Source organism: Streptopelia decaocto (assembly GCF_964273445.1).
Source record: "Streptopelia decaocto genome assembly, chromosome: 7".
NCBI classification, from domain to species: domain Eukaryota; kingdom Metazoa; phylum Chordata; class Aves; order Columbiformes; family Columbidae; genus Streptopelia; species Streptopelia decaocto.
Window position 1 is genome coordinate 59556671 of NC_138661.1, and position 12496 is coordinate 59569166.

At 36.7% G+C, this 12496-nt stretch overlaps 1 protein-coding gene across 1 annotated transcript in view; it reads left to right on the forward strand.

Moving 5' to 3' along the window:
- FAR1 (fatty acyl-CoA reductase 1) overlaps window positions 1–11267 on the forward strand; it is a 35721-nt gene extending 24454 nt beyond the window's left edge. Inside the window, exons 10-12 of the mRNA XM_082059589.1 lie at window positions 5692–5821; window positions 6277–6404; window positions 8324–11267. Coding sequence (XP_081915715.1) covers window positions 5692–5821; window positions 6277–6404; window positions 8324–8483 — 418 coding nt within the window. The 3' untranslated portion in view covers window positions 8484–11267. The remainder of the gene's footprint in view (window positions 1–5691; window positions 5822–6276; window positions 6405–8323) is intronic.
- Window positions 11268–12496: the final 1229 nt, after the last annotated feature.

Genomic DNA, 12496 nt, shown 5'->3' on the forward strand with positions numbered 1-12496 from the left:
CTCAACATTCCATTCAGTTTATAATATTTATACTAGTATCTGGCTAACTTCCTAAGTGGTGAAAGTGGCATAGCTATGCTAAATAGGCTAAACTAAAATATGTAGAAGGAATATAAGATGTCGCTTCCATTTGTTTCAGATTTGCCAAGCCAAATGATCTTAGCTCATTGCATATGTTACGTTTTCAAAAGTATTTGTCTTCAGATTCTATAAAATCTCCACTGTGGTGACAGTGTATTAAAACAAGTGAGTATTCATTCATTGTCCTGCAGTCTAGGTCTGTCTTACAAGGAGAGGAGAAGTTATGGAACAGACTCAGCACTGGATCAGTAGAAGGAAAATGTCTTGAGGTTTCTAATCCGCCTTGGGTTCTGTTGTTCCAAGCCTACTCAATAGTGTAATACTTAGAGCAACAGTAGTGGCAGGAGCCTGTGCCTGTATAGTACTCTTCCACATTAAACAATTGTACACTTTTCAGATCAAAATAAGTTATTGAATGTACAAGTTCCTAGCTTTTAGGTCCTTTTCAAATTTGAAGTTATTTGTAATAAAATCTGATAGAAATTCCCTGACAGATGTGAAGACTTTATCACTCACTAAAAATAGTCATGCTATAAATGCCAACCTACTGTCTTTCAGATGGTTAGGAAGTAGTATTGCCAGAATCTTGTCAGCCTTTAAAAGGCGTCTAGTCTTCTAAGTATTTGACCAGTGAGAGTAAAACAAGGCTGTGAATAATCGTGTTATTTAAAACACTCTTAAGTTTTATATTATGACACTGGGAAAGTTGGATCTCTGTGGTGGTTTTCCCGGAATTCTTTACTTGGTATCCAAAGATAGAATTTAGAACTTTAATCAGTACTAGTACAGCTGCTGACATTAAATATGTATCTTTCTAGCTTGTGAAGTATTACTGATGTGAGTATTCCAAATTAGTTTAACATACAGTGAGTAGACGAGTTTCCTCTCATGCATAAAATTTCTAGTGTTGAGGAAAGATGGGAGATTCAGATTAAGCTATTTTTCAGTCACTAAGGTTACTCAAATGCACTTGAAGGAAAAGCTTTTTAGCTTGATAAACCAGCCCAGTTCCAGGAATGCAACTCTCATATGGCACCCTTTTTTTTTTTAAAACATTTAAAAAATGGGAGCCTACAAAAGGAGCAGTAGAAGCAAATAAATCTAAGTGCAAGCAAGACATGCAGTGTTAAATCCTAATGGGTTCCATGTGGTGTTTAATAATAGAATAAATTTGGGACAGATCTGTGCAGCTTTTTTTCTTGTCTTCTGGCTCAAAATACTTCAATAGCTGCCTTAACTGATGGGCTGGAGACAGTCGTGGTGTAGGGATGTACTACCATTTTTGTGGTTGTTCTGTCCAGTTGACAGAATGGTTTATAATTACCAGGTAGCATGTACTAGGAAACTCTAAAAGCCTTGGAAACATTATTGGAGATTCTTAAACTCAATATAACACTGTTTTAATTGAGGAAGGGCTGGCTTGATCTACAATGTAACCTTTTTCCACCACCGTTTAACAGAAAAACTTAAGCAGTAAAGTAAAAAAATGTAGTAAAATTGGCACAAGAAAATTCAAATACTGTGCCAACTTGACTTGACGTGGTCAGTAGCCTGCCCTCTCAGTGCTGGCTCTCAATACACTTCTGAGGTTTTTATTCCGTACAGTATACGAAAAACTCGAAGGAATGAAAAGATTCTGTAGGTTTGACTGTGCTGTTGTCCTGCTGTCAGAATATTGTACTGCAACTGAATGAGAAATTCATAGTGAAATTTATAGTGGAAGAAATAGATCAGGCCTATGACCCTTCAGAACGAAAGGATTATGTTAATAATAGTAATCCCTTCCTGTTCAGGGGTTTTTGAAAACTTACCTGTTGAAATCTTTCTGTAATACAAAATCATTCTTCTATAGCTCACTTGTGGAAGCTGTTTTTAGTGAGGTGGAAATATTTTTATTGTTTTTACATCTAGCTGAAGGTTCTAGAATTCAGCGGTTCTCTGATAATATAAATAGTTAAGGAAAGGAAGAAATAACGTATGTAATGCTTCTAATTTTATAGAAAGAACATGTACAATACGGTTTGGCATAATGAAGATTTAATATCTTACACTAAATACTTAAGACTTACAGCATTGTGCAATTACATAAATAGTGGTGATAATCCTTAGCATCCAAGTTTAAGGGTAGTGTTGTCAGTAGTCTGCCATATACACTTAGTTGCATAGCAAAGCTTATTAATTGTCTAATGAACTTTAATATAAGGCGTAGTTCTCCCTTGTAACTTTGCTTAGTGCTTAGCACAACAGAACCATATGTTATTTAAAAATAATGTACTGTATTGGAAATCTTAAAGCCTCTCTCCAGCAGATATTTCCAGTTACTTTCCAAGAACAGCACATGGCATGAAATATTTAAAGTTGTAATTCAGGTTTATCTCCAGCAATTAAATTTCTGTTATTGTCTTACAAAGCTGAACGGAAGGTGTGGTTGATGTATGTAGGGAGGTGTAAAGGACATAATTTCATACCTGTCATTTCGATTTATAGCCTCTTAAAACTTAACATGAAGTACCTTTCACATTGTTACTGTCTTACAAACCAGAAATGAGTAGAGAATACACTTTTATTGAGTAGGTTAATAGTGTGTTTTCCTCTTGGAAGCATTTTTAAGTTGTGCACTTAGAGGACACCCAGAGCTTCTGGCAAGATAATAATTCCAGTAGTGTATCTTGCACCTCAAAATTCAGAGCCAGGTGAAAATCAGAACAAATCTGAAAGTTTATTTTATGTATTTTAGAGGAATAGTTTTAAAAAAGCAAACAAAACTATCGTCTCTAATGCTTATGCAGAGACTTGCAGATCGGTAACGTGTAGATCCCCTCAAGGATGAGTCTGTATTTCACATCAGAACTGTTTTTAGCCTGGAGACAACAGGTTGTGTGTAAGACTTCTTCAAAATACAGTCACAGCTGTAAGCCAGCTTGCTTTCAATTGTCTGGTGTGGAAACATGCCCACCTAATTTATGGATAATTGAATTAATTATTGATTAAAACTCTTCCTGTGATGTGCTTCTCAAACTGTTATAATGTATTTTGTGTTAAAGGTAGTAAGGTCTGCCAAGTAGAGGCAAAATTCTGCTTAGTATGTAGGTGGAAGTCTTGCTTGCTGTCACACCGATTACTGACTGCTGCTAATGTCCAGTTCATTGTGATGATCCAGCAGGTTGACTTTTTCTGTCTTCAGCATATGAAGGAGGTGTGATGCTTGATGTTATACTGATTGGTTATATATTGCTTTGGTATTTATGAATTCTATTCAATGACTATCTCTGAAACAACCTGTGAAGTGTGTATTTCAAAACTTCAGGTTGAGAGATCAAGTTCCATTATGAGTATTCATGCTCTTTTTTTGGGTTGCGTATATTCTCATTTGCAGGAGGAATATGGTGCTATTGAAGTTAAAAAACTTAGTTTGCTAGAGCTATGCAAGTGTCCACTAAATGACACTCATTGCTGACATCTCTGGATATGAGAGGCTGCTGCCATGCTCTTTTTCTTCTCAAAATAGTGTAGTTTCATGTTAATTTAGTGCAAACTAACAAGCTGTCATCAAGCAAGTTGGTCCTCTTCTGCCAACTTTGTAATTGATCTAGCAGTTGAGAGAATGTGGAGATGATTGATTCTTTTAACTGATACATCAAGAAACTAACCCCACAAAGAAAAAAAGAAAACAATCAAACAAAACAAACACAAAAAACCCCACAAACAAATACAACAACAAAAAAACCAAACATACAAAGCCCCCAAACCAAAACAGCAACAAAACCCAAACAAAAGCAAACAAGAAATAAAAAAAAAAAACCATGACAAAGAACTGCCCCCCACCACACACACTTCCCCATTGATGAATTGAATCAGCTTGGTTCTGTGGCCAGTCACTAAATCCTGTGTGAGATGGAGGGAGGGAAAAAAATCTGCAGCTGAGGTAGAACTCTTTTTAGCTACTTGATTTTGTTGTTCTTGTTGTTTTAAGACTGTCAGTAGACAGACCTGTGCAAAAAGTCTAAGCACTTAACCACAGTCTCCTGTTCAGCACTCTTGGCATCCAGGCCTTTTTGCTATGAGGTCTTGGTGGCTTATCTGACCAGTGGATCTGTACTTTCTAGGTATTGAATTATCTTATTTCTTGACTTGATATTTATACTTTTTTTGTTCAGTTCACTCTTGATAGCACATAATGTTTTAGATGCAATTCCTAATTATTTTTGAATCAGAAGAGCTCTGGTTCAACTCAGTTCCCAATGTTGCCACCTTGCCCAAATGGTTAAACTATAAACAAGTGCTTGAGAGCATCTAGAAACATCTACTAATAAAATTAGCTGGTGGTGTAAAATCTAAATACAACTCTTAAATGTAATGCTATAGATAGGTTCCTATGGGGATTTGTGTTACTGCATTTTGCAAGAAGCAGCAGAGGCAATTTTGATATTCCCTTAGATACCAAGATGCCAGCCATTAGTGACAGTAGGGGACACTAATGTGATGCAAAATAATTTCTTTCGAAGAGTTTCTGGGGCAATGTGCTATATCCTTTCTACAAATATGAATGCATCAAGGCAGCTTTCAGAGAAAGATCAGTGGTTTTTATTGCTTCTCTGAACTTTGTTGATCAAAACTTCAGAAAGCCATTTCCTGTTAGTGCTGGGTTGTTCTGCTTTCTTTGGCTTCCCCTTACTCTGCTTCAGATGATCACAGTGTCCTGCTATAAGGATCAAGTTGGAAGCAGTTCTCTGAGATGGAAATGTCTTAAGCACTCAAAGCAGGAATGTAATAGCACTAGGTTATGTTAGTACTAAGTAAAATTGAGTGACCATCTCTAGCACTGTAACACTTGAAACAGTTTTCTTGTCATAAATGTGGGAACTTTCTATCTGGAAGACTGGATGACTCCCATTATTTTGGATCTGCTCCAGATAGTCCGATCAAGGAGAAACTTGCCCAAATTGATCCTTGTAACATAATTTCTCTGTACTCCAAGTGATGGTTTTGTAGAGTTACTTCCTCTGCATAATAAGGGATGATGGAAGGTATTTCTGCATATTTTGAAGTGGCATAGAAATGATCACCTAACTAGCATGGCCTCCTAGGGTCGATCTGTACCCTTAAGTATGTTTCTGATGGTTGATCTCTTAGTGACTCTAATAAACCAATTTTGGTTTGTTGCAGAGAATCTGGTCTTGCACAGTATGCAGGAAGAACAGGGAAACTTCCTCCCTCGCCTAAAGTTGTCATGTGCATGCATTCAGTGCTGTGCAGTTTGATTCTTTCATCAAGTTGAATCATTCAGTACAGCTAGATATTCCAGCATGCTGAAGTGAAAAATAAGAGTAACCAACACAAGACAACTTGTACCTTTTTTTTTTTTTAAGAAACTTATTGTTGCACCTATGATTTTTGATTCTATATAACCATTGGACAACACAACCAAACTCCACTTTATTAATATGCAGAAACATCCTATTGATCTAATATGCTTTGGGTGCAGAGCAAGATGGGATGTGTTAACATAGGGCTGTGGGGCTGGAGGGTAAAAAGTTTACAATCTTACTGTGTTTTTCTTGAACTAATCTTTACAACTGTAACCTGTACATTTTATGCCTTGGACTGTAGGATGATGAAAACAATAACACGTCTTCATAAGGCCATGATGTTATTAGAGTACTTTACAAGCAATTCTTGGATCTGGAATACTGAAAATATGACTATGCTAATGAACCAGCTAAACCCCCAAGACAAAAAGGCAAGTAGCTGCGTGACATGGGCATGGGAACTGAAAGCAAAATGTAAGCTGGTTGATTTAAGATTGGATAGCGATATGAACTGTTAATGCTGCTTAGTGTAACATAGAGCTAACTCTAGAACTAACTCAGCGCTGGAAATTCCTGTCCCATCCTTTCAGTTGTGCCAGGGCTGTGTTATCTACTACCCTGTTTCCCTGAAAATAAGGCAGGGTCTTATTAATTTTTGCTTCAAAAGATGCTTACTTTTTTACATGTATAGTTGCCTGGACACTATTTAAATTGATTTTTTTTTAATGAACTGTAACTAGGGCTCATTTTTGGAGTAGGGCTTATATTTCAAGCATCCTCAAAAATCATGAAAAATCATGCTAGGGCTTTTTTTTCTTTAAATTATTATATATAACAGGTGGATATTTTTCAGGCAATTAACAGTAAAAGCTTTTATTTTATGCAGACATTTAATTTTGATGTTCGACAACTACATTGGGCAGAATACATGGAAAATTACTGCATGGGAACAAAGAAATACGTGCTGAATGAAGAAATGTCTGGCCTCCCTGCAGCTAGGAAACACTTGAATAAGTATGAACTTTTATTCTTCTGTTTATATTTTTCTGTGTTTTTCTGCCTTTGTCAAGTTTTGCTTAATTGCTTCTTAGCTGCTGTTTAGGTCCTCCAGATTTCTTCTGTTCCCGTCTAGTGGTCTGAAAAGCATTTTCTGAAGAAATCAGATGTCATCTTGTTTTTTTTGTTGCTCCTGAGTTGCTCTCAATGTTAAGTGTTGGAGCCCTGATCACTAGTGTATGCTGTAATCCGGGTTTCTGATTTTACTCAATTATCTTTTGGAAGGTAAGAAGGTACACAGTAACACAGGGTCAAGAATGGCTAGTTGAGTTAAGGAGGTTTAATAGAACAATAGTTTTTCCTTCTGAGAATGTGCTCTTTTGAAGCAGGTAAGTAAACAGGCATGGACTCTCCACCTCAGAGCAGGAAACTTTGATGTTGTGCTCTAAGATGACTTCTTGGCCTGTTGTCTGCTGCTTAACTCTTCCAGTTTGAATGGATTGTTGCTGTCTGGAATTTTACTGGTGTAGTTGCTCTTGTTTTGTTCTTGGCTGATTCATAATGACCTTTTGATTGTCTCTTTTAAAGAGTAAACTAAAAGTGATTAATCTTGTTCTGCAATACTACTTAACATCTGCTGTCCTGATAGCACGGAGAGAAGTGGTCTAGGTCGTTACTTGTCCTTCTAAAAACAAGGATTTGCAGTTGTAGAGTGGATATGTTACAAACTCAAGATGGTTATCTTTGATAATGGTGAGGATATCTGAAAAGGTGTCTCCTGGTTTTTTCTTTTAATTTAGATGCTGTTAAAAATAACAGGAGTTATCATACAGTTGCCATTCTTTGTACAGAGGATCCTACCAAAAAATAACATGAGAAATAGTCTTGTATTGCAACACCATCTGGTTGTCCCCAGCTCTCTGTTTATAAGTGGATTATTTTGCAAGGGGTTTATATTCTAACGTATTTGCTCTTAAGGTATTAAGTTGGTCTCTTCTGTTCTTTAATCTGAAATTGAGGAGTCCATTGCTTCAATATCAACCAGGTGTAGCAGCCTAGGGTACCAGGCATCTGGGAAACTACTGAGTACATTTTTTCCTCAAATAGAGAAGTGGGCTTTACTTTTGTAATATGGAAATTCACACTTCTTGTTTTCTACAAATAAGGTATGTAGAGGAATATCTGGCTATAATAACACCCAGCCTACCTGTAAAACAGGATAAGGTCAGTGAAGGGCAGTGAGTCTTTTCTTGAAGAGAGCTGCCTTTAAAATACAACTTGTCATGATCTACTGAACCAAAGAGACTGCTCTAAGAAACCTGAGCAAATTCTGGTTGCTGTTTGTCTTGAAGCTTCCATCTTTACACGTGAGAAGATTGCCCTAAAAGTATGCTCAGTATCCCCTAGTCTTTAAATATAGTTCTCTGAGAAGGAATGAGTTTAAAATTGCAGTGATAACTCTAGGCTCTGTGGCTGGAAAATCCTGTGATGGTGTTTTGTTCTTTTCTTGTCAGCAGCTGTTGGAGTTACTTCTACATATTTATGAAGTTATAAATATGTGGAGAGGAGGGAGTTCATGATGTTAAATACTTCCTCGGTTTTGGGGCGGATGGCAGCCTTCTGTTGCTCAGTTACTGTGTGTGACCTTTGCTTCAGGAGGTTTTTTGTCAAGCAGCTATAAAGCAGAAGTATTTGTGGTTAGCTACAGGGCTGGCTCTGTTCCTTGGTTTTCATGTGTTCCACTTTTCAGCAGTGAACTATGGAAAAACCTCTGGTCCTTCACTTATCAGCTTACTTCTGTCATTCACTTAATACCACTCATAATGTATCTTCATCTCAAGAGATTTAAATTCTACATTAAAGTTAATTTTTAGTGTTCTTTTTTCCTGCAAGTCTTGGTACATTGACTTTTAATGATTTCTTTTGTTTTTCCTTAGGTTAAGGAATATACGCTATGGCTTCAATACAGTTCTTGTGATCCTGATCTGGCGCATCTTTATTGCAAGATCACAAATGGCAAGAAATATCTGGTACTTTGTGGTTAGTCTGTGTTACAAGTTCCTCTCCTACTTCAGAGCCTCCAGTACTATGAGATAACTGAAGAAGAGAATTTAGCATTAGGACATCTATGCATATGGTGGTCTAACTGCACAGAGCCTGTAACATGTAGTCATCTCACATTTTGTAAAAGCATAATTTCATCTTAAATTGGAGTGCGAAATATACGGTATGGTATATGTAATGTTAGTTGTGTATCTTCCTGGAAACAGAGAAAATAAAATGGCCGAGTGCCAGGTTGAATTGGCATTAGGCAACCATTTAAATAACTCTTTGACCTGGGGAAAACATTATAGACCACTGACCAATGTAACTGTGCAATTTGGAACGTGTTTGATTGAAATCTGCCTTAATATGATTTTTTTCTCTTAAGTGTTACTCCACATTGAGCAAGGTAAATATTGACTTAGTAGTTGCTAGTTGCTGTAGACCTATTTATTTGAAATTCTTCTAAATTACAAAGGGTTTTACAAGTTGCAAAAGTGTATAAATGATGGTGGATGTCCTGAAAAAATTTGAGGACTTTTGTAATTTGTCTTTATTTTTTGCCACTTCTTCCCTTCTCAAAGTAGGGTTGCAACAATGGTGCCTACTTTGCTTTAAAAGAAAAAAGGAAAAAGAAATATCAAACCAACCTTCCTTAATTACTGAAAGGCCTTTTGTCTGAGCTGGTCTTCAAAATGCACTTGGTGATTCAGTTCTGTGCTCGACACTGACTGCATCCAGCTTGCATTTATGTCAGCATGAACAATTTGTTTCCCTGAAAGCGGAATTGATCCTATCATTGAGCAGATAAAAGGAAACATAACCCTGAGGGGGGCAAAAATGAAGTCATTGACTGTCCTCTTTTTTTAAAAATGATTTTTATTGAGAACACAGAGCCAGCACTTGATTGTTACACTTCTGACTTCAAAAGGTAAATGTATTTGAAAGGAATTTATTATGCTTATTTGCTATTTATATTACTGGTGATAGTAGTTGAGCAAACCATAGGCTTTCATTAAGAGATATGCCTCTTTTAAAATTGTAAGAAATAATAGCAAATACTTCATGAATTATTGTTTTTTTAAGTCTCTGAGCTATGAAACTTGATGCATGGACAACAGCAATGCATCAGCACGCTTCCTCATCCCTGCCCCACATAAAACCTCTCGCTTCACTGGGCAAGCGGAGCAACATCCACCTTGCTGCAAAATGGAAGTATGTTAACAGTTCTTCCACCTGTCTCAAATTATTAGGTTTAAACCTGAAGAAATGTGTTTTTTCTGCATGTTGCTTTGTTTCAGTAGGGAAAACATTTGTAAAAATAGCAAATTGTAAGAAACGATTGAATCCCTGTTTAAGGCAATACATGAAGATCCCTTTAAATTCTGGTTGCACAGAACTCTACCTGAGAACACTGTAATGTTCATCTAGTTGATGCACTGACCAGCACCCTTGCCCAGTGCACGTTCATTAAAATGAGTTTATACTGATGAATAATGTTCTTGAATCTTCTTGGAAAGGCAAATAATTACTTAATTACACAGTAGCTATTATACATCAAACTTACCCTTGGTAGTTTTTTGTCCTATTTGAATTGAGTATGTAGAGAACTTATTTGGTCTTCTTGTGAAAACTCTAAAGAGAACACTTTTCATGCAGGTATATATCTCATTTTGAAAAGATAATGGCTTCCTTGCTGAAGCTAAATATTCTGTAGTAAGTAGTTAAGCTGTAATTCCTCTTTAAAATTACCTGTGTATATATAAAACTAGTGATGAAAAGCCTAAATGGTCTAGGACCACACCTTGTGTGAGAGACCTCTGACTGTGGCTGAAAATAAATTATGGCTTCTGTGACTGGAGATGTTCCACTTTAACAAATACATTAGGTGTATTACATTTTTAGTTGCCTCCTCAAGTATCTTACTAGACCTGAAAGTATGCTTAAGCGTTCCTGCGTTATAGACTTTTTTCAGAGGTGCCTACTATCCAATGACCCCCCTCTTGTCCCATGTTGGCATGTGGCTGAAGTTTGCAAAAGACAAATAGATCATATTCTGAAAATGATCCTGGTAAGCAATTCACTTATGAATTTTGGTTGTTTGTAACTATTATACATGGTACTTTTGATGTTGATTTGTTAACACTGAGAACTATGAAGCCAATGAACTGATTATTTCTGGTCCAAAACACTGCTTAGAAATCTGTTCTTTTGAATAAATAACAAAGAAAAGGGTTACTTAAACATAAGGCTGTTTAACTGCTACTTTTTAAACATTTGCCAATGTAGAAACCCAACTTTTTTCCCTCTTTGGAGACCATGGTTCTGTGCACTGTTGGTATCTTACACAAATTCCTCAGTCATCCTGTTTAACTGATGATAAATTCAGTGTCACATTTGTTACACAAGTTCTGTCACTTCCTGTGGTCAGTCTGTGAAATTCTATCCGAAACTGCAGATTTTTTCTTTCCATATCAGAACCCTGTTCTCTTGCAGTTCTTCATACGAGTGTTTTCACATAACGGATGCTGATCAAAAATATACTGGAACTATATTTCGATACAGCAAGCTAGACTCACTGTACTGATTAGAAAGTTACAGGAGGTATTCCGGTTGGTTAAATAGGAAGAAGAGCGATCTGAAACAACATGATCACTTAGCAGTTACTGGTATTTAGATCTGGGACCAGGAAAAAAGAAATGTTTTCCTGTAATGTGTTTCTCTGCTGTAGGAGCAGATGTTTGGAAATAAATGCTAAATCCGTGAGCTTTTATAAGACATAAACAGAAATATTGGGTGCCTTTGTTTGTAAACCAAAAATAAACAAATCCCTTGAAAGTGTTGTTAGTGTTTATTGTATTTTTGCATGGTTTTAGTGTAATTCGTGGAAGATAACTGGATAGTGTAAATGCCATGAATGTGTGCTTTCCTTTGTGAGAAACTTTGTGGTATTAGTCATTAACTTTTCATCGTAAAGAAAAAAGAAGGGGGGGGTGGGAAGCAACAACCAAACCCCCCCCACAATCTAAACCTTCATGGGGTGTTATCAAGACATGTGGTGAGGTCATGGTGACTTCCTTGTATGTTGGCTCGTTTTCCCATTGCTGTCATTGCCTCTTCATTTGTAGTATTTAGTTTCCAATTTACTTACATAGCTGGGTGCTTTTTCACGTGGTTTAAAAGGGTACTGTGGTTTTGCAGTAGCTTTTGGATTAACATTTCAAGGAACTGCAAGCAACTAAAGCTATTTGTAGCATCTACATTTTGTGGTGAGAGGGGAAAAGGCCTATCACCAAAATGGATTGTGCGGGTTTATTTTGTTTGGTTGGCTTTTAACCTTAATTTATTGGAATCATGAGATTTCACAGATTCCTGCTCCTTTTATCAATAGCACAATTCTAGAGACTGGGTATGATCTGTAAGCTGTGGTTTGGGGTCTACCAGCTTTAAAGCATAACCTCCTTTGATTGACTTTAAGACGTAATCTATCAGAGATGGGGTTTTTTGGTTCAAAATTGGAAGCAAGGAACAAAAAAAGTTGCAAGATATTATCTCTTATGTGTCTTCTGCTGTTAAACATTTTGCCCTTTCTTTGTAGTACAGTGTTACATCGTAATTTGATCAAAAACAAAGAACAGGTTTATAGAGGTAACCTGGATCTGAGAAATAGCCTGCGCAGAGTTGGAAAGTATAACTTTTCATAGTATTTTTTTGTGTTTCACAACCTGCTGAGCAGACTTTAAAACAGCAATGAGGAAAAGTCACCAAAGAATGGCTGCTCTGGAGAAATGTAAGTTTATTGTTTTAAAATGTATTCTTGCTGTTTGTCAATCTTTTTGTGCCGAAGTATGTGCAGTTTGTATTGCCCAGCCTGGTGATATTCACTGTGTGTTTTGAGTAGATATCTAGAAGCTGTAAAATAGTTCCCGTGGAGCTGATAGGAATTGTCTGCTCTTACTTTTAATATGTGCTATACCATCAGAAGTTTAGAAGTGAAGGTTGACAGGCCTCATCACTTTACATTCTAGGTTTGGTTGCTCTCCTCGAGTATTTTTCAGTTTCTTCAG